This window comes from Mytilus galloprovincialis, chromosome 8 (genome assembly GCF_965363235.1).
Source record: "Mytilus galloprovincialis chromosome 8, xbMytGall1.hap1.1, whole genome shotgun sequence".
NCBI classification, from domain to species: domain Eukaryota; kingdom Metazoa; phylum Mollusca; class Bivalvia; order Mytilida; family Mytilidae; genus Mytilus; species Mytilus galloprovincialis.
Genome location: NC_134845.1, coordinates 72,513,606 through 72,537,303, shown reverse-complemented (window position 1 = coordinate 72,537,303; position 23,698 = coordinate 72,513,606). Strand labels below are relative to the sequence as shown.

The 23,698-nt window shown below is 31.8% G+C and overlaps 1 protein-coding gene across 7 annotated transcripts in view; it reads left to right on the top strand.

The window, feature by feature from the left end:
• LOC143042521 (protein furry-like) overlaps positions 1-23,698 on the top strand; it is a 373,316-nt gene that overhangs the window by 239,639 nt on the left and 109,979 nt on the right. For all 7 annotated transcript variants that reach the window (XM_076214885.1, XM_076214883.1, XM_076214882.1 and 4 more), the window contains 2 exons: positions 1,943-2,033; positions 7,798-7,880. In XM_076214885.1, coding sequence (XP_076071000.1) covers positions 1,943-2,033; positions 7,798-7,880 — 174 coding nt within the window. The remainder of the gene's footprint in view (positions 1-1,942; positions 2,034-7,797; positions 7,881-23,698) is intronic.

Here is a 23,698-nt window from a genome sequence, read left to right as displayed (position 1 = left end):
CGCACAATAACTTTAGTATAAGTGAATAGAAATCAATGAAATTTTAACACAAGGTTTATGACCACAAAAGCAAGGTTGGGTTTGATTTTGGGAGTTTTGGTCCTAACAGTTTAGGAATAAGGGGCCCAAAGGGTCCAAAATTGAACTTTGTGTGATTTCATCTAAAATTAAATAATTGGGGTTCTTTGATATGCCGAATCTAACTATGTATGTAGATTCTTAATTTTTGGTCCCGTTTTCAAATTGGTCTACATTAAGGTCCAAAGGGTCCAAAATTGAACTTAGTTTGATTTTAACAAAAATTGAATCCTTGGGGTTCTTTGATATGCTGAATTTAAAAATGTACTTAGATTTTTAATTATTGGCCTAGTTTTCAAGTTGGTCCAAATGGGGGTCCAAAATTAAACTTTGTTTGATTTCATCAAAAATTGAATAAATGGGTTCTTTGATATTCCAAATCTAACTGTGTATGTAGATTCTTAATTTTTGGTCCAGTTTTCAAATTGGTCTACATTAAGGTCCAAAGGGTCCAAAATTAAACTAAGTTTGATTTTAACAAAAATTAAATTCTTGGGCTTATTTGATATGCTTTATCTAAATATGTACTTTGATTTTTGATTATGGGCCCAGTTTTCAAGTTGATTCAAATCAGGATTCCATATCAAGTATTGTGCAATAGCAAGAAATTTTCAATTGCACAGTATTGCACAATAGCAAGAAATATCTAATTAATTTTCAATTGGAGTTATCTTTCTTTGTATAGAATAGTAGTTGATAATATATGTTGGAAATTTGCCAGACATGACTATGATGTCATTTTCTATTTTTATTTGCCAATAACTTTATGTAAATAACTTCATTGGAAATTTGCCAGTATAAAATGTTGCTGATGAAGCTTTTTTTCCTTATCTTATCTAAAATGTTTTTAGATAATGTATGTTGGACATTTGCCAGACATGACTATGATGTCATTTTCTATTTTTATTTGCCAATAACTTTATGTAAATAACTTCATTGGAAATTTGCCAATAAAAAATGTTGCTGATGAAGTTTTTTTTTAATTGTTTTATACAATAAACAATGTATATTCACTTTTACTACCAACTAATCTTTACCATTCAGTGATAACAAGCACTTTATTTTACATTTTAATATTTTATGATGTATTTAAAAGAGTAGTTATTTTTGCAAACTCCATTAGAAATTTGAATTGATATCAGTTTTGGAAAAAGGGAAACAGGGATGTGAAAAAAGGGGGGGGGGTTTAAATTTTTCTCAATTCAGATTTCATAAATAAAAAGAAAATTTCTTCAAACATTTTTTTGAGAGGATTAATATTCAACAGCATAGTGAATTGCTCAAAGGCAAAAAAAAACTTTTAAGTTCATTAGACCACATTCATTCTGTGTCAGAAACCTATGCTGTGTCAACTATTTAATTTTAGATTTAAAAAGTTTGAAGAAGAAATCTTTAATTGATTTGTAAAATCTTGACATTTGTTTTGTGTAAAAAAAAACATGTAATGTCAAAAATTTGATCACAATCCAAATTCAGAGCTGTATCACGCTTGAATGTTTTGTCCATACTTGCCCCAACTGTTCAGGGTTCGACCTCTGCGGTCGTATAAAGCTGCGCCCTGCGGAGCACCTGGTTTTAGCAGTCTTCGTAATATCTACTTGGATTATTTAAGACTATCATGAGATACAGTTATGATATCGACATACTTTCATGTATGGTCTTCATGTTTACGTTCATATTTCTTTGAAATATTTACGGTCGTTTTGTTTTCATGTTTCAACTAATACCGCGAAAATAGTGAATATAAAACTGTGGCGAACATTTCCCTGTTTACAGTAGCTAAATACCGGGTAGTTAAGATATGAACTATGAGATGTAGAATTTGAATTCAGAATATATCCTCTGATTAACTATGATTTTTCAGGTAATATTTAGCCAGTCAAGTGATACTTTGGACCATCAACAGAGTGTTGTGTCTAGTGGCGAAGAAACATCACTACCAGATAATGGATCAAGTAGGTTTTGTCATTTAATTACACCTCATAAAAGAATGACAGATTTTAATTTGTTGGTAGCCAGTGTATTTTTCGCATATTCTAACATTTTGAGCTAACTTTTACAAAAATCTTCTCCTCTGAAACTACTTGGCCAAATTTATTCATACTTGGCCACAATCATCATTGGGGTATCTAGTTAAAAAAATGTGTCCAGTGACCCGGCCAACCAACCAAGATGGCCACCATGGTTTAAAATAAAACATAGGTGTAAAATGTAGATTTTGGCTTATATCTCTAAAACCACAGTATTTAGAGCAAATCTGACATGGGGTAAAATTGTTAATCAGGCTAAGATCTTAATCTGCCCTGAAATTTTCAGATGGATGGGACAACCCCGAAATTTTGCCGTTTTTGGTTATTATCTTCAATATTATTATAGATAGAAATAAACTGTTAACAGCAATAATGTTCAACAAAGAAATATCTACAAAAAAGTCAAAAAGCCAAAATGGTCAGTTGACCCCTTAACAAGTTATTGCCCTTTATAGTCAATTTTTCGTAAATTTTTGTAATCTTTTACAAAAATTTTCTCCTCTGAAACTACTAAGACAAATTTAACCAAACTTGTCCACAATCATTAGGGTTTCAAGTTTAAAAGATGTGTCCAATGAACCAGCTTGCAAATCAAGATGGCTGACATGGCTAAATGATTACCGATACTTTAAATTTTATAATTCCAAAGTTTCAGGCAGAATGAAACAGATACATTGAATAATCTAAAATTTGTACATAGGCTAAAATGCAGTTTTTGGCTAAAATCTCAGAAACCAAAGCATTTAGAGCAAACTCTGACAGGAAAAATTTGCCCTGAAATTTTCAGACCTATCAGCGAACCTGTTGTTGGGTTGCTGCCTCTGAATTGGTAATTTTTAGAAAACTTTTGCAGCTTTTTATACGACCGCAAAATAATATTGCAGTTGTATATTGGTATCACATCGTTGTAATCGTCCGAAGACGGATGGTTTACGGATAATAACTTGAGTATAAGTAAATAAAAAACAATAAAATTTTAACACAATGTTCATAATCACGAAGCTTTGGATTGATTTTGGGGGTTATGGTCGCTTAGGTGTAGTAATTAGGGGCCCAAAGGGGCCCAAAAAAGCATTTATCTAGTGTCAGGACAATAAGTTGTGTAAAGTATTTCAATTGTTCTGAAATTGTTCCACAATGTTTAATATCATAAGTAGAAAGTTAGGATATATTTAAAGGGTTATGGGGCAAACAGTCTAGAAATAAAGGGCAAAAAGGGACCACATTCACGCATTTTTATACGACCGCAAAAATTGAAATTTTTTTTGGTCGTATATTGGTATCATGTTGGCGTTGTCGTCGTCTATCGTCGTTGTCGTCGTCCGAAGACATTTGGTTTTCGTACTCTAACTTTAGTAAAAGTAAATAGAAATCTATGAAATTCAAAAACAAGGTTCATGACCATAAAAGGAAGGTTGGGATTGATTTTGGGTGTTTTTGTCCTAACAGTTTAGGAATTAGGGGCCAAAAAGGGCCCAAATAAGCATTTGTCTTGGTTTTCGCACAATAACTTTCGTATAAGTAAACAGAAATATATGAAATTTTAACATTAGGTCTATGACCACAAAAGGAAGGTTGGGATTGATTTGGGGAGTTTTAGTCCCAACAGTTTAGGAATTAGGGGCAAACAAACAGGTCCCAAATAAGCATCTTTCTTGGTTTTTGCACAATAACTTTAGTATTAGTTTATAGAAATCTATGAAATTTTAACACAAGGTTTATGACCACAAAAGGAAGGTTTGGATTGATTTTGGGAGTTTTGGTCGCAACTAATTAGGGGTCAAAAGGGTCCAAAATTAAACTTTGTTTGATTTCATCAAAAAATGAACTATTGGGGTTCCTTGATATGCCAAATCTAACTGTGTATTCAGATTCTTAATTTTTGGTCCTGTTTTCAAATTGGTCTACGTTAAGGTCCAAAGAGTCCAAAATTAAACTTAGCTTGATTTTAACAAAAATTGAATTCTTGGGGTTCTTTGATATGTTGAATCTAAACATGTACTTAGATTTTTTATTATGGGCCCAGTTTTCAAATTGGTCCAAATCGGGGTCCAACATTATTATATTAAGTATTGTGCAATAGCAAGAAATTTTCAATTGCACAGTACTGCGCAATAGCAAGAAATCTTCAATTGCACAGTATTGTGCAATAGCAAGAAATCTTCAATTGCACAGTATTGCGCAATAGCAAGAAATATCTAATTGCACAATATCGCGCAATAGCAAGAAATTTTCAATTGAACAGTTTTTTTGAAATATTCTTTGAAAATTGGAGTTTTTCTTTGTCCAGAATAGTAATTGAATCAACTTAATTCATTGTTTTATATAATATACAATGTATATTCACTTTTACTACCAATTAATAGATTAAAACAATCTTTACCATTCAGTGATTACAAGCACTTTTTTTACATATTAATATTTTATGATGTATTTAAATGAGTAGTTATTGTTGCAAACTCCATTAAAGATTTGAATTGAGATCAGTTTTGGAATAAGGGAAAGGGGGATATGAGAAAAAAATTGAGGGGGGTTTAATTTTTCTCATTTCAGATTTCATAAATAAAAAGAAAATTTCTTCAAACACTTTTTTGAGAGGATTAGGCCAATTAAAATTAATTGATAGATTTTCATTCCCGCCCGCCCCTCTGAAATCTTCCCGCCTCGATTTTTTTTATTTTTGAAAAAATTACGATTTCCGTATTTTGTTCATTTCTGTTACCGGTAACCGTCGATAATTTCGTTTCATGTGAAACTTCCTTTTTCTAATTTCGTTTTTCGTATTTCTTAGAGAATTCTTACTGAATGATTAAGTCGATATATGATGACAACATCATTTACCGAGAATAGAGATTGATTACGAGAAGGGCGTGAAATATTCGGGTTACGAGTAATACGCTGTGTCCAAGAACGCAAATCACAGTATGTCACAAATGTCACAAATGTTTGTGAGAAAAACACCTGGATTTCTTTTATTTATACAATGACTTTGTGTCAAGAAATTTTGACTGTGAATGAAACCCAAAAGCGTAAGAATCGTGGAACACGTTTGACTGGAATACAGAAATTGACACAAGCATGAACTTTATAGATTGGTGACCGTATTTTGAGTTTAGAAAATCGACAAACATACGGCGCATTTTTAATTTATTAATTTATAGCAAGCTCTTAGATTTAGATTTATCCATGTTTTTCGTTTTTTGTAGAAAAACAGCAAACATCCTCTGTCCCAATACCCATGATAGAGTCATTAAACAACTTTATGTTCTACATTGTAATTATAATTGCATCTTGCATATTAAGGACCAACCCTATTATTTCAACACTGTTTGAGTTTTCATTTTATTCCGTACTTATCGTGCTCGTGTTGCATACCAATGCCTTTGTTTCATTTTATTAGGACAAAAAAAACATTGCTTAGAAAGCAAAATACATTTGATATAGATAGTCCAACTTAAGAGAGCATTTCTCCACATTTCTGTTGTTTACTATAAAATAGGTTTCTAAAGTGGCAATTACATGTAGAACAGTGGTTGCCAATTAGATATATATATATTTACGAATTTGAAAAAGCGGCATCAGCATATGGAGTATATGTGTCTCAATTGTTACGTTACTCTAGAGCTAGCTAAAAGTACCTTAATTTTGTTGAACAAGGAATGCTGCTTTCTCAAAAGTTGCTAAGACAGGGCTATGAATCAATCAAATTAAGGTCATTACTCAAGCAATAACGGGTGGGAGGATTTTATTTAAAAAAAAAAAAATTTTAAATTTAATTTATGGTTGCCATCATGAGCTGATTGGCAATTATGACAAAAGAGTGTCAGAAATCATATCTCAGTGATATTCTTCCTCAATCATAACAACCTTCCATTATTACCGAACTGAACAAAGAAATAACATGATGGATGCCATATACGGTACAGGAAATGCTTACCCTTCCGGAGCACCTGATTTCACTCCTGGTTTTTAGTGGAGTTCGTGTTGTTTCCTACTTATTATTTGTAACTGTTGATGTAAATGTCTTTTGGTTTTATGAATCTTTGGTTACTCCTTGGTTTTGATTGTTATTGTCTTATACACAATACATTATGGATGTATTTACATGATATAGCTTATTATTACACTTGCATATATGAATAACACGTGACAAGAAGGTTTCATATGAAATAAAATTTTAATAATAAAATCCTCCCACCCGCCCCATTTTTTTCAAAAATTTGGATGAAAATCTACTAATTAATTTTAGTTGGCCTTAATATTCAACAGCATAGTGAAGTCTTAAGTAAATTAATAATGCTTTATTACCTCTAAACTCAGTTTAAGCTCATTTTTTGGCAGCTTCACTTTAACAGTTCTTGAGTTATGTCCCTTTATAAAGTTATATGCTAGCGGGGCCATCATCTGTGTCCCTTTGGACACATTCTCCTTTTATTTTTTTAGAAGTTACTATTAATTTATATTGATTTTAACCATGACTGTATGACATTTTATATTTTAATATTTTATGATGTATTTTAATGAGTAGTTATTGTTGCAAGTTCCATTAGAAATTTGAATTGAGATCATTTTTGGAATAAGAGAAAGGGGGAGGTGAAAAAAATTGGGAGGGTGGGGGGGGGGGGGGTGGGGGAAGATAAATTTTTCTCATTTCATATTTCAGAAATTAAAAAGAAAATTTATGATTAATATTCAACAGCTTAGTGAATTGCTCAAAAGCAAAAAAAAATATTTTAAATTCATTAGACCACATTCATTCTGTGTTAGTAACCTATGATGTGTCAACTATTTAATGACAATCCAAATTCAGAGCTGTATCCAGCTTGAATGTTGTGTCCATACTTGCCCCAACTGTTAAGGGTTTGACCTCTGTGGTCGTATAAAGCTGTACCCAGCGAAGCATCTGGTTGTAAAAATAAGGAGATGTATTCATTCATCATATTTCTGCTGGAATCTTTGTCAATAAACAATACCATAAGATATATTGCTGGAACAAATGTTATATACTGTTTATTCAATAAGAAACAAATTCAGTAATATGTTTAAGAGGAAAAAACGTTACAGAATATTTCTTTCATTTAGATCTGATATTTGATGACATATTGCCAATGAGACAAGTATCTACCAGATACAAAAGATGTAGATAACAGGCTATTATTTGAACTTGGAATTATTTTTAATTATAGAATTTGCATAATTTCTTGTGTTTAAATTTTTTAATAAATTCCATGTTTATTTGGTGTTATGATGTTTTGAGTGGTTCATAACACTTTCCATACAATGTATTTTGGTTAGATAGTGTTGTGCGCGGCACAGTACATTCTAGTGAAAATATACTATTTTCTTTGTAATAGAAAGTGTTGTGCGCAGCACAGAACATTATAGTACAAAATAAACATGGAATTCATTTAGAATTTCAATACAAGAATTTAAGCAAATTCCATAATTAAAAATAATTCCAAGTTCAAATAATAGCCTGTTAGATGTAATTATAGACATACACAGACTTAATACAAGCAGTCATTACAGAGGTGTTGTGTGACAGTGGTTAACAAAGTTTTACATTCCTGATAGTAAGGCTATTTTCAACTTATTTGTTTTACTGGTACCAAAGGATTTAGTTAGTGCATCAATGTCAGGCCTGTTGTGTCATAAAGTGTGAACATTTAGATACTTTTTATAATTGCAGGTGACAATGACCCAAATGTCAATGATATTAATCTGACAATCAAAGGTTTTGATTTCCTGGACAATGAGCTCAATGATTCAGAGGTTTGAATTTTATCTCTTATTCTTTATTTGAAAACTGTAGAACATATTTTACTCTTTCTATGCTGAATTATTTTTTCAGAAAATGTCTAATTCTAGTTCATTTGCAAAAATATTCAAATTATATGCAAATGAGGTAAACCCTGCTTCAGATGCATATTGATGTCAATAAAACTTAGATAGGAGATCACAGGAGAGGATTGGTGGGGTAAGGATGGAGGGTCAGATGGGTTTGATGCTGCAAGAAAAATGATTAAATTTGAAAAGAACAACAAATTTGATATTGGGCTCTATTTCTTGACCTGGAAGATCAGGAACCGTGATAGATGTATATCATGGTAGTCTCCATGTAGAGAAGACAAAGTGAACACATATTGACCCCATAAGTGCTGAGTTTGGTATTCAAAAGAATAATTCCCAATTCCTCTCCATCATCCGTTTTGTTTTTCAAATTGACAGGAAGTGTTTGAATATAACAGATAATAAATGTGCTCGTTTAATTTAGCATGAAATCCATTTGCATTTTATGATTATAAAAAAAAATTGCTGAAGACAATTTTAACGCAAACGTATGACTTAGTAAATAATTAGCACATGCTTACCTGTTAACTGACCTGTATTCTGGGGGTGTTACCCGAGATTTTCACAATTCTGAGGGATCACCTGGGACATTCAAGAACTCTAAAGAATGACCGGTTTTCACCTGGATTTCTTAGCCCCCGATAGATTTCATAAGTGATTTTCTGTTGAAATACCGGCAAATTCGTAATTCTTCCATGAACAGGAAGTTCAGCTAGCTGTGTAAATTGTCAAATTTAGTGACCCATGAAGTGCATGGCTTCAATTGACAGCTTTGGTGTCAAACACACTGTTAATAAACACCAATTACCTTAGGTTAAGTTGTAAATGATTTGTGTATTTCACTGTTGGTTTACAACACTGGAGTTACTTCCCCTTTTTTGTCACCATTCAAATTTATTCCTTATATTTAAGTTTTTTTGGGTAAAAAATAATTAAATCTATAACATTGAATTCAGATACATATTGAAATGTCACATTTCATTATTTTTATATGATCGCAAAAATTGAAAATTTTTTGGTTGTATATTGGTATAACGTTGGCTTCGTCTGTAGTCTTTGCCATTGGCGGCGTCGGAGGACTTTTGGCTTTCACAGTATAACTTTAGTATAAGTAAACACTAGGTTTATGACCATAAAAGGAAGGTTGGGATTGATTTTGGAAGTTTTGGGTCCCAACAGTTTAGGAATTAGGGGCCAAAAAGGGCCCAAATAAGCATTATTCTTGGTTTTCGCACAATAACTTTAGTATAAGTAAATAGAAATCAATGAAATTTTGACACAATGTTTATGACCATTGAAGGAAGGTTGGGATTGATTTTGGGAGTTTTGGTCCCAACAGTTTAGGAATAAGGGGCCCAAAGGGTCCAAAATTAAACTTTGTTTGATTACATCAAAAATAGAATAATTGGGGTTCTTTGATATGTAGAATCTAATTGGTCTACATTAAGGTGAAGTGTACGTGATTAAACTACACAATAGATTTTTTAAAAATTTTACATGTAGATTCTGCTTGCAAAAATAAATCCGAAAATAAAATAAAAAAAGGGGGTTACAATTTTCGTTTTTGAGATACGAGCTGTTGAAGTTAACAGCATCATACACCAAAATTTCAAAGGATATATAGGGAAAATCGTGAAATTCGGCAGGAATTGTTACATTTCAAAGATTTTCTATAATATTAGACAATCGATTTTTTTAAAAATTATAAGACGATTCTAAAATGTCTGAGGAATCGATTGGTGCATAGAAAGTCCTTAGCAACCATGCTACTTTTCAAGCTATACTCTGTTAAAGTTTCATCTTGAGTGTAAAAAAACAAAAAACAACGACAACGTTATTGACCATGCCGCAACAGTTATGACGCTTCATATAGTTCTATACTTGTATGAAATATATACCGTTTTGTTGAGAGTTCGTGTTGCTTGGTCTTTAGTTCTTTATGTTACGTTTTGTGTACTATTGTATTGTATTTGTCTATTATATTCGGGTGCGTGCGGAGATCGCCAAGCTAGAAAACGGTTGACATTTTCTTCATTATAAACTAGAACTATTTTCTACCTTGGTGCCTTATTTTTGTTAAATTCTAAACACTGCAAGGTGTTTTCAAAATCTTTGTTCCCATAAAGCTTCATTTCATCAAGGTCTCTTCTCAGAATATCAGCCATCTGTCTGGCACAGGATAACAAATCAATATTTAAGTAAATTTAAGTTGTGTGGTAATTCTTATTACATTTGGGTAAATTAATCTTATCTTTGTGCAGCATAAGCATCTCTATAATTCAACACATCCCTGAGCCACGACATTTTATATTTTATGCATTGCATGCACTCTTTTTATTACAATCCAGACCGGCTAGTAACCGTTGTATAACTTTACACGTCTGAAGATGAATATTTGCGTGAAACATTTTTGTATGATTTTTATTTCTGGAAATCAATCTGAAATCTGCAAAAGTACTTTTCCGAAAGTCAGGCTGGACCTTTACTTTTATGTGCATTCGGGATTTACACAAATTGTAACCCGAATAATTCAGTCGTATTATTCAGCTAATGTACGAATGCTACATTTCTCGTGTGGGAGAAAATCTGACATGGAAAGAGCTTGAATTATTCGAGTTACTCAAATTGAAACTCAGGAATATATTTCTAGCTGTTCTAAAATTCGTGGAAACAAATGATTGTTTTTCAGCATTACGGTATTGAATCAATATGAGTCAGAGATACCAATTATTTCTTTTATCAAACTCGAATACCAGTCAGTTTATAGGACTTTGAATTAGGGGTGGCAATCCATTCATTTTATCCAATCAATTGGGGGGGGGGGGGGGGGGGGTCAACATTGATAGTCAAAAAGCCTTGAAATATTCGATAAAAAACGTTGAATGTAAATTATATGAACTCCAAAGTCTCATATTATAAGACTAGTAAACCACAGGCTTCTCAATTCTTGTATGATCATGAACTAGGTGAAAACCTAGAGCTGACCGAGTGCAAGATCCTCATAAATAATCATCGAGGTCATTGCAGTAAAATTTTTAAAAAATTCCAAATGTTATAGTCTGAATACATTTCACCTCTCATTCCACTAAATACTAAATTGCAGTTACAGGTATCTCAAAACTTCCCTGACCTCTTTTCTGTAACCATAATAGAGGGAGGAGGGGAGGAGGGATCCAGATCCTTTCAATTTCAATATGGTTCTAAATTTAGATTTAGTTTTCCAAATTGCGGACGGAATAGAAGACACCTGTTTATTTTCTGCACATGTAGAAAAAGTTGAAAACTAGGAGTTGAATGACACACTTTTTACTAATTTTACAGTGACTTGACTGTTAGTGTTGCTATTCACCAATTGCAACTCATTCAAAATTTTAACCCAATTGCAATTTGTTTTATTAAATCAAATTGTTCAACTGGTCAAAAATTTGAACAAACTGTTCAGCCAAAATGTGAAAGTGCAAAGTGATAAAATAAATCATACTTACAATCCTATAAGTCTGTAACTCCACTGTATTGATGTATTTCCTAAATCAGTCTATCAATCTGTATAGTTATATTATTGCCATTACCATACTAAAGGTGAACTGTTTTATTTTGAATTGCTATAAAAATGTCAAAACTAAGCTTTTATAGAGTTTTTCTTTCGAAAAGTATTCTATATTTATAAGAATCACACACTATGTGAATAAAAACATTTCATATTCAGTAAAATATGTATGAAATAACAATATGCTTCCTTGGGGAGATAACCTAAAATACTATTCTTTTGAATAAAGACTTTTTGAATCCAAAAAGCGATTATCTCCCCTTCCTACAAACATATTGCAATTTCAAATATTTTACTGAATATGAAATGTTTTTATTCACATAGTGTGTGATTCTTATAAATATAGAGTACTTTTCGAAAGAAAAACTCTATAAAAGCTTAGTTTTGACATTTTTATAGCAATTCAAAATAAAACAGTTCACCTTTAGTATGGTAATGGCTGTAATATAACTATACAGATTGATAGACTGATTTAGGAATTACATCAATACAGTGGAGTTACAGACTTATAGGATTGTAAGTATGATTTATTTTATCACTTTGCACTTTCACATTTTGGCTGAACAGTTTGTTCAAATTTTTGACCAGTTGAACAATTTGATTTAATAAAACAAATTGCAATTGGGTCAAAATTTTGAATGAGTTGCAATTGGTGAATAGCAACACTAACAGTCAAGTCACTGTAAGATAAATGTTAGAGCGAGACAACTTTCAAGTTACTGAGTAATTTTTGGGGCATAATTTGTTTATTATAGGACCGCAAAATTTGAAAAATTTTTCGTCGTATATTGCTATCACGTTGGCGTCGTCGTCTGCGTCGTCGTCGGCGTCGTCGTCGTCGTCGTCGTCCGAATACTTTTAGTTTTCGCACTCTAACTTTAGTAAAAGTGAATAGAAATCTATGAAATTTTAACACAAGGTTTATGACCACAAAAGAAAGGTTGGGATTGATTTTGGGAGTTTTAGTCCCAACATTTTAGGAATTAGGGGCCAAAAAGGGCCCAAATAAGCATTTTCTTGGTTTTCGCACTATAACTTTAGTTTATCCCTTTCCTCCATTGATTTTTTATACGACCGCAAGATTTGAAAAATTTTTCGTCGTATATTGCTATCACGTTGGCGTCGTCGTCTGCGTCGTTGTCGGCGTCGTCGTCGTCGTCGTCGTACGAATACTTTTAGTTTTCGCACTCTAACTTTAGATAAAGTGAATGGAAATCTATGAAATTTTAACACAAGGTTTATGACCACAAAAGGAAGGTTGGTATTGATTTTGGGAGTTTTGGTCCCAACATTTTAGGAATTAGGGGCCAAAAAGGGCCCAAATAAGCATTTTCTTGGTTTTCGCACTATAACTTAAGTTTAAGTTAATAGAAATCTATGAAATTTTGACACAAGGTTTATGACCACAAAAGAACGGTTGGGATTGATTTTGGGAGTTTTGGTTTCAACAGTTTAGGAATTAGGGGCCAAAAAAGGGCCCAAAGAAGCATTATTCTTGGTTTTCGCACAATAACTTTAGTTTAAGTAAATAGAAATCAATGAAATTTAAACACAATGTTAATGACTACAAAAGGAAGGTTGGTATTGATTTTGGGAGTTAAGGTCCCAACAGTTTAGGAATTAGGGGCCAAAAAGGGACCCAAATAAGCATTTTTCTTGGTTTTCGCACCATAACGTTAGTATAAGTAAATAGAAATCTATGAAATTTAAATACAAGGGTTATGACCATAAAAGGAAGGTTGGTATTGATTTTGGGAGTTTTGGTCCCAACAGAATAAGGGGCCCAAAGGGTCCAAAATTAAACTTTGTTTGATTTCATCAAAATTGAATAATTGGGGTTCTTTGATATGCCGAATCTAACTGTCATTCTTGTGTATGTAGATTCTTAACTTTTGGTCCCGTTTTCAAATCGGTCTACATTAAGGTCCAAAGGGTCCAAAATTAAACTTAGTTTGATTTTGACAAAAAATGAATCAGTTAGGTTCTTTGATATGCTGAATCTAAAAATGTACTTAGATTCTTGATTATTGGCCCAGTTTTCAAGTTGGTCCAAATCGGGGTCCAAAATTAAACTTTGTTTGATTTCATCAAAAATTGAATAAATGGGGTTCTTTGATATACCAAATCTAACTGTGTATGTAGATTCTTAATTTTTGGTCCTGTTTTCAAATTGGTCTACACTAAAGTCCAAAGGGTCCAAAATTAAACTTAGTCTGATTTTAACAAAAATTGAAATCTTGGGGTTCTTTGATATGCTGAATCCAAAAATGTACTTAGATTTTTTATTATGGGCCCAGTTTTCAAGTGGGTCCAAATCAGGATCTAAAATTATTATATTAAGTATTGTGCAATAGCAAGTCTTTTCAATTGCACAGTATTGCGCAATGGCAAGAAATATCTAATTGCACAATATTGTGAAATAGCAAATTTTTTTTAAATAGAGTTGTCTTTCTTTGTCCAGAATAGTAAGCAAGAAATATCTAATTGCAAAATATTGTGCAATAGCAAGATTTTTTTTTAATTGGAGTTATCTTTCTTTGTCCAGAATCAACTTAAATCTTTGTTATATACAATATACAATGTATATTCACTTTTTACTACCAACTGATAAATTAAAATAATCTTTACCATTCAGTGATAACAAGCAGTTTTTTTACATCTTAATATTTTATGATGTATTTAAATGAGTAGTTATTGTTGCAAACTCCATTAGAAATTTTAATTGAGATTAGTTTTGGAATAAGGGAAAGGGGGATGTGATTAAAAAAATTGGGTTCAATTTTTCTCATTTGAAATTTCATAAATAAAAAAGAAAATTTCTTCAAACATTTTTTTGAGAAAATTAATATTCAACAGCATAGTGAATTGCTCTAAGAGAAAACAAAAATTTTAAGTTCATTAGAATACATTCATTCTGTGTCAGAAACCTATGCTGTGTCAACAATTTAATCACAATCCAAATTTAGAGCTGAATCCAGCTTGAATGTTGTGTCCATACTTGCCCCAACTGTTCAGGGTTCAACCTCTGCGGTCGTATAAAGCTACGCCCTGCGGAGCATCTGGTTTTTTTTTGCATACTTGATTCGCATAGGATTTTTCAATAAAATTCTGAAAATATGCTTTCAAGTATTAATGCATTGCGAAAAACAAATATTTCTTCAAATAAATTTAAGTTTGGATATTCCTATGATATTCCTTTTCATATTGGATACAAATTTTTTTAAGTCTACTGCAGACACTTTGTAGTCAAAGCATTTCAACTGATGTACTACACAGGCGTCAAAAGGCGTCATTATGGGGTAAAGGGGGTGGCGTCAAAAGGCGTCACTATGGAGGAAAGGGTTAAGTAAATAGAAATCTATGAAATTTTGAAATAAGGTTTATGACCACAAAAGAAAGGTTGGGATTGATTTTGGGAGTTTTGGTTCCAACAGTTTTGGAATTAGGGGCCAAAAAAGGGCCCAAATAAGCATTATTCTTGGTTTTCGCACAATAACTTTAGTTTAAGTAAATAAAAATCAATGAAATTTAAACACAATGTTTATGACCACAATAGGCAGGTTGGTATTGATTTTGGGAGTTTAGGTCCCAACAGTTTAGGAATTAGGGGCCAAAAAGGGACCCAAATAAGCATTTTTTTTGGTTTTCGCACCATAACTTTAGTATAAGTAAATAGAAATCTATGAAATTTAAACACAAGGTTTATGACCATAAAAGGAAGGTTGGTATTGATTTTGGGAGTTTTGGTCCCAACAGTTTAGGAATAAAGGGCCCAAAGGGTCCAGATTTAAACTTTGTTTGATTTTATCAAAAATTGAATAATTGGGGTTCTTTGATATGCCGAATCTAACTGTGTATGTAGATTCTTAATTTTTGGTCCCGTTTTCAAATTGGTCTACATTAAGGTCCAAAGGGTCCAAAATTAAACTTAGTTTGATTTTAACAAAAATTGAATCCTTGGGGTTCTTTGATATGCTGAATCTAAAAATGTACTTAGATTTTTTATTATTGGCCCAGTTTTCAAGTTGGTCCAAATCAGGATCCAAAATTATTATATTAAGTATTGTGCAATAGCAAGAAATTTTCAATTGCACAGTATTCAGCAATAGCAAGAAATCTTCAATTGCACAGTATTGTGCAATAGCAAGAAATCTTCAATTGAACAGTATTGTGCAATAGCAAATATTTTCAATTGCACAGTATTCCACAATAGCAAGAAATATCTAATTGCACAATATTGTGCAATAGCAAGAAATTCCAATTGGATTTCAATTGGAGTTATCTTTCTTTGTCCAGAATAGTAGTTGAATCAACTTAAATCATTGTTTTATACAATATACAATGTATATTCACTTTTACTACCAACTGATAGATTAAAACAATCTTTACCATTCAGTGATAACAAGCACTTTTTTTATACGACCGCAAAATTTGAAAAATTTTTGGCTTATATTGCTATCACGTTGGCGTCGTCGTCTGCGTCGTCGTCGTCGTCGTCCGAATACTTTTAGTTTTCGCACTCTAACTTTAGTAAAAATGAATGGAAATCTATGAAATTTTAACACAAGGTTTATGACCACAAAAGGAAGGTTGGTATTGATTTTGGGAGTTTTGGTCCCAACATTTTAGGAATTAGGGGCCAAAAAGGGCCCAAATAAGCATTTTCTTGGTTTTCGCACTATAACTTTAGTTTAAGTTAATAGAAATCTATGAAATTTTGACACAAGGTTTATGACCACAAAAGAACGGTTGGGATTGATTTTGGGAGTTGTGGTTTCAACAGTTTAGGAATTAGGGGCCAAAAAAGGGCCCAAATAAGCATTATTCTTGGTTTTCGCACAATAACTTTAGTTTAAGTAAATAGAAATCAATGAAATTTAAACACAATGTTAATGACTACAAAAGGAAGGTTGGTATTGATTTTGGGAGTTTAGGTCCCAACAGTTTAGGAATTAGGGGCCAAAAAGGAACCCAAATAAGCATTTTTCTTGGTTTTCGCACCATAACGTTAGTATAAGTAAATAGAAATCTATGAAATTTAAACACAAGGTTTATGACCATAAAAGGAAGGTTGGTATTGATTTTGGGAGTTTTGGTCCCAACAGAATAAAGGGCCCAAAGGGTCCAAAATTAAACTTTGTTTGATTTCATTAAAATTGAATAATTGGGGTTCTTTGATATGCCGAATCTAACTGTCATGACTGTGTATGTAGATTCTTAACTTTTGGTCCCGTTTTCAAATTGGTCTACATTAAGGTCCAAAGGGTCCAAAATTAAACTTAGTTTGATTTTGTCAAAAAATGAATCAGTTAGGTTCTTTGATATGCTGAATCTAAAAATATACTTAGATTCTTGATTATTGGCCCAGTTTTCAAGTTGGTCCAAATCGGGGTCCAAAATTAAACTTTGTTTGATTTCATCAAAAATTGAATAAATGGGGTTCTTTGATATACCAAATCTAACTGTGTATGTAGATTCTTCATTTTTGGTCCTGTTTGCAAATTGGTCTACACTAAAGTCCAAAGGGTCCAAAATTAAACTTAGTCTGATTTTAACAAAAATTGAAATCTTGGGGTTCTTTGATATGCTGAATCCAAAAATGTACTTAGATTTTTTATTATAAGCCCAGTTTTCAAGTGGGTCCAAATCAGGATCTAAAATTATTATATTAAGTATTGTGCAATAGCAAGTCTTTTCAATTGCACAGTATTGCGCAATGGCAAGAAATATCTAATTGCACAATATTGTGAAATAGCAAATTTTTTTTTAATTAGAGTTATCTTTCTTTGTCCAGAATAGTAAGCAAGAAATATCTAATTGCAAAATATTGTGCAATAGCAAGATTTTTTTTTAATTGGAGTTATCTTTCTTTGTCCAGAATCAACTTAAATCATTGTTATATACAATATACAATGTATATTCACTTTTTACTACCAACTGATAGATTAAAATAATCTTTACCATTCAGTGATAACAAGCAGTTTTTTTACATCTTAATATTTTATGATGTATTTAAATGAGTAGTTATTGTTGCAAACTCCATTAGAAATTTTAATTGAGATTAGTTTTGGAATAAGGGAAAGGGGGATGTGATTAAAAAAAATGGGTTCAATTTTTCTCATTTGAAATTTCATAAATAAAAAAGAAAATTTCTTCAAACATTTTTTTGAGAGGATTAATATTCAACAGCATAGTGAATTGCTCTAAGAGAAAACAAAAATTTTAAGTTCATTAGAACACATTCATTCTGTGTCAGAAACCTATGCTGTGTCAACTATTTAATCACAATCCAAATTTAGAGCTGAATCCAGCTTGAATGTTGTGTCCATACTTGCCCCAACCGTTCAGGGTTCAACCTCTGCGGTCGTATAAAGCTACGCCCTGCGGAGCATCTGGTTTTTTGTTTGTTTCCGTCTTTGTTCTTCTGACTGGTAAGTTTTGCACTAGTGGTCAAATTATTCTCTTGGTATCGTCTGATATCTTATATGAATATAAATCATGTCCTTAAATTTTCAATTGCACAAAATACGAACATTTCAACGTCTTTTTAATTAAACAATTAAATTCACACGTCTTTCATTAATTATTTGTAACCTATTATAAAACTTTACGTTGAGTACTGTGTTTTTCGTTCAAAAGACTACGGCTTTTTAAAACGATATTGTTGGGTCAATTCAGTTTTCATTTTAATTAATTTGATATCAATAGAAGAAAAATTGTTACATGTTTATTTGTTTATAATTTTGTTGTGAGGCGTTTTTTCTTTCTGTTGATATCATAAACACGAAATGCCTTCTCCTACGCGTCTAAAAAAAACCAAAAAACAGTGTTTTTAAGTCAGACTACAAACAGAACAACGTACAGAATGCTGTGATTTCTAATTTGAGCTATTTAGATAATTTCTATGAGGTTTAAGACAGCACAGGCGTGCTTGTTGGATTCATTATAGACCGCAGAAAGTAGTTTCTCTTTCGTGTGTCCTTTCTTGGTGTAAGGGAGATAATTTGCGCAACTAATGACTAATGTTTTTAATCCCGTATTCCGCTAGAGGCGTGCAATTTTAGATTTTTGTTAAAATCAAACTTAGTTTAATTTTGGACCCTTTAGACCTTTAGGCGAAGTGTACGCAATTACGTACACTTCGCCTTAAGGTGCAAAGGGTCCAAAATTAAACTAAGTTTGATTTTAACAAAAATTGAATTCTTGGGGTTCTTTGATATGCTGAATCTAAACATGTACTTAGATTTTTGATTATTGGCCCAGTTTACAAGTTGGTCCAAAATGGGGTCCAAAATTAAACTTTGTTTGATTTCAACAAAAATTGATTTCTTTGGGTTTTTTGATATGCTGATTCTAAACATGTACTTAGATTTTTTATTATGGGCCCAGTTTTCAAGTTGGTCCAAATCGTGGTCCAAAATTAAACTTTGTTTGATTTCAACAAAATTTGAATCCTTGGGGTTCTTTGATATGCTGAATCTAAATATGTACTTAGATTTTTTAATATAGGCCCAGTTTTCAAGTTTGTCCAAATCGTGGTCCAAAATTAAACTTTGTTTGATATCAACAAATTTTGATTTCTTTGGGTTTTTTGATATGCTGAATCTAAACCTGTATTTAGATATTTGATTATAGGCCAAGTTGTCAAGTTGGTCCAAATTGCGGTCCAAAATTAAACTTTGTTTGATTTCAACAAAAATTGTATATATGGGGTTCTTTGATATATGCTTAATCTAACCATGTATTTAGATTTTTGATGTTTGGGCCTGGTTATCAGATTGGTTCTTATTCAGGTCTAAATAGTCCAAAATTGAACTTTATTTGATTTCATCACAAATCAAATTTTTGGGGTTCTTTTATTTAGATTTTGGATATTGGACCATAATAAGTAATGTCCAATTTAAAATTTAAAGTTTTTAAGTTTAAGTTCTTAGACCACATTTGTTATGTGTCAGAAACCTGTGTTGTGTCAACTATTTAATCACAATCCAAATTCAGAGCTGTATCAAGCTTGAACGTTGTGTCCATACTTGCTCCAATGTTCAGGGTTCGAACTCTGTGGTCGTATAAAGCTGCGCCATGTGGAGCATCTGGTTCTACCTTAATACAATTATAAATTAAATAATTGAACATTATTTTTTTTCATCTATACTTCCTTAAAGGGGCACTAGCTGTCAAATTCATTGTAACCGATATGACTCAAATTCTCATATTTAGTTTATAACAATGTAAAACTTTTATCCAAACTATCAAAAGTCTAAAATAAACAGTTTACAGAGCATGGGGTAGATAATATATAGGTTCGTTTCGTGTGTATTTTAGTCCAGAAGCCATCTAATTAACTATCGATTTGACCTCAGATGACCATATAAGCGATGTAAACAAAAATAAAGATACGAATAGATTAAACCAACACGTGCAATTGCATTTTTATAGGTCTGTTTGATTTTATTTCATAGATTAAAAATAGATGTTTCTCATTGTTTTTAACCATATAAGAATGATTTTATGTGCATCGAATTAGTAATCAAATGATTTACCGTAGTTTCACTTTCATTGTTGACATTCTTTTTCTTTAAATAACCAGTACACGTACAATGCATGCGTTGTCAATCTCTAGCTAGGGGTTAACTTGAAGTTCACATGAATACCGGTTAGAAGGATGATGACGTTTTCACTTGCAAGTGAATCAGTCAAAAATTATGTCTAATCGCTAATTTCAACAAAATTAAAGGAAATTGATTGCTAAAAGCAAATTATTATTTCATTATTCCAATTTGATTAATGATTGATCTAAAAAAAATCATACTTTATTTTTTTTATATATATCGTAGCTAGTGCCTCTTTAAACTGTTTAACTTTATTTTATTATACTCTAATTTTATTGATGTGAAGTAATAATCAGACATGTAAGGGCTGTATAGTTAGAGAAATACCTCCATTTGTAGAATATAAACTGAGAAATGATGTTTTAGGGCGAAGATGATATTATGCATGTAATGATAATCTAATGTAGTACATTGTATGAAATGTTATTAATATCAATAAGAAAAGGAATTAAGACAGTGTTTCACAAATTTATCAAAAGCTTAGAGCAATGAAATAATAACTAATACAATTTTTAATTACTTAACCATATGAACATGTTTTGGAAGCTGTGATTTAAATGGAAAAATGTTCCATTAAGGTCATATCCAATACAGTTTCTAGATAAAATGTCATTTTTATAATTTTGTAATATGTTGTAGGCCTTTGCGCTTTAAAAAATAAAACACAAAATAAAACATAGGTCACCGTGCTTGTTTTTCGAGAAAATTGAGGCTGAAAATTGGGTATTTGTGCAATTTTGTAAAGCAATTAGGCAATGTTATAAATTTTTTGGAGCAGATATTTTTCGTCGTAAATTATTAAGATCGGGTTCAATCTGAAGCTGTGATAAGTGACAAAAAGGAAAAAAATAAATCACTACACGAATAACTATATAATACAATTATTTCTGTTCAAAAAGAAAATTTGCCCTAAATCCCATTTAATAGTTTAGGACAAATAGCTTACAATTTAGGACATGACTGGCAATTATGACTGTTTTCTCATACCATATTTATTGTTCAGAAAATTTTAAAATTATTTGTAAATTATTTGTAAATTAACTTTCTAAATGAGTAAGTTTGGTAAAGGCCATAATTGACCCTGATGATAAAATTCAATGTTACTTGAAAATAATTGTTTTACGTTGACTAAAAGACATGTGAGAAAGTTAAAAATAACTTTTTGTGTCAAATTTTTCTTCTAAAGGGTTGATTTTTGCATCCCAACTAGGTCAAGAGAAGAGCTTTTGACAAAATTTTAACCAAATTTAGTACTAGGAAACATAGAGCGCAGACGTCGACAAACTAAATATTCAAATGAGATATGTAAAATGTATTTACAAACAATATTTTAAAAGATCTTTTTGGTTGAAGTATATGCTCTATGTTTCCTGTCCAATAATCAAAGGAAATTTATTAATTTTTCCTGTAAAATAAAAAAGTACTATTTGTGATGTCATGAATGAAACACAGGAACGTAAAATTTCAACAAAAAGGCTTATTTCCTATCTAGTCACTGTCTAAGCTATAATTCATTGTGAAAGAAGGTCGAAAGATACCAGAGATAGTCAAACTCATAGATCAAAAATAAACTAACAAAGCCATGGCATAAAATGAAAAAGACAAACAGACAAATAATAGTACACAAGACACAACATAGAAAACTAAAATCTAAGCAATTCTGCATAATTATTTTTCTGTTTCCTAATAATGGTTTTGTACCCTAACTTTCTAATGTTTTTCACTGAAAACACACCATTGAGGGTTTTTTGCGAAATTTGCTGAGTAACGCCAGAATGTCATGTTAAAATGTTTAGTTTAAACACATTTATTTATAGTGGATTGGGAAACAAGTTATTACAACTTATATTAATCCCTGTCAACTTTGCGGGTGTGAGTGCTGCCTAGCTTGTAGTGGCATTAGCCTGTTCTTTATCGAAATCTACAAGGGTGTCTTATTGCTTTCTCTTAACACGGATTTATCTCCCCCTTCCGATGGACTATCATATGGATCAGCCATTTATCTCCCCCTTCCGATGGATTATCATAGTTTCTCAAGACCATACTCGCAAATGGTGTCAAGTAAGAGCTATAATGAAAGGCATGATGAATCAGCCCCTAACACCAATTCACATAAATTTAGTTCTATTATCAGACTAAAAATTATAAGTAATTTGCTCTTAAGTATATGAAAAATAATACAGAGCTCTTGGGTTCTTCAGGTGTCTGTTTGATATTGAAAAAGCCTTATTAAAAATACACTTATGTATTCCTCATCATCATGTTTATGTCTTTTTTATGTGAAATGCTGTTATACAGATTAGGGGTTTGACGTGACCTCTTACAGATGAGAGGTTTGACATGATGTCATACAGATTATTGGTTTGACATGACATAATACAAATGAGGGGTTTGACTTGACGTCTTACAGAGTATGGGTTTGATAAAGCCTTTGTAACGGGGACTGAAATTGATGACGTTACCGCATACCAATTAAAGGTGTGATGAAACCTTTTCAACCAATACTGATTTGATATCGATATCATCAGGGATAGCTAATGCAGCACTATTGCCTTTGACTGTATTACACAAGCAGTTTATCTTTATTTACTTCTAAGTATACAGTGATCTGGAAGGAGTATTTCTCAATGGGCCCAGGGCCCCCAAAAAATTAATTCAATGGTCCATTTAAAAAAATGATGGGCCATGTTGTCAAATGAGTGGGCCATTTGAATTGACTAGAGTAAAAAAAAGTGTATATTTCAGCAAAGAGGTGGTGGTACTTACCTTTATGATGCTAATTAATATCTTGGATATTGTTCTTGTGATTTTATTAATTTTAATTTCAATGAATATACAAAAACTTCTTCCAAACCGGACAATATTTAGAATTACCTTTGTTTACAATGTTAAAACTGGTACTGTTGCCTTGTTCATGTTATTTTTACATTAAATTTGGGTCTTCGTCACTTCCATACTTATTGCAGACGTTCTGTATTAAAGGATGTTTCTGGCATTTCCTATGCACTTCTTGTATTATTATTACTTCATCCCAATGACAAGAATAACAGTAGAGAGTATCATTAATTGATAGAACAAAACAACAATTCGCTGAAGGCATGTTTACAAAATGTCAAAACGAGCCAAAGACCAAAAAAAAAATGACAAGGACAGTTAAGCGCCTTATATGGAGACAAATACTATATTCATAAAAGGCTTTGGTTTTTATACAACTGCAAAAATTGAAAAAATTTTGGTCATATTATTGGTATTACGTTGGCGTGGTTGTTGTTGTCCCAAGACATTTGGTTTTCGCTCTCTAACTTGAGTAAAAGTAAATAGAAATCTATGAAATTTAAACACAAGGTTTATGACCATAAAAGAAAGGTTGGGATTGATTTTGGGTGTTTTGGTCCCAACAGTGTAGGAATTAGGGGCCAAAAAGGGCCCAAATAAGCATTTTCTTAGTTTTCCCACTAACACTTCAGAATAAGTAAACAGAAATCTATGAAATTTTAACATAATGTCTATGACTACAAAAGAAAGATTGGGATTGATTTTGGGAGTTTTAGTTCCAACAGTTTAGGAATTAAGGGCAAAAAACA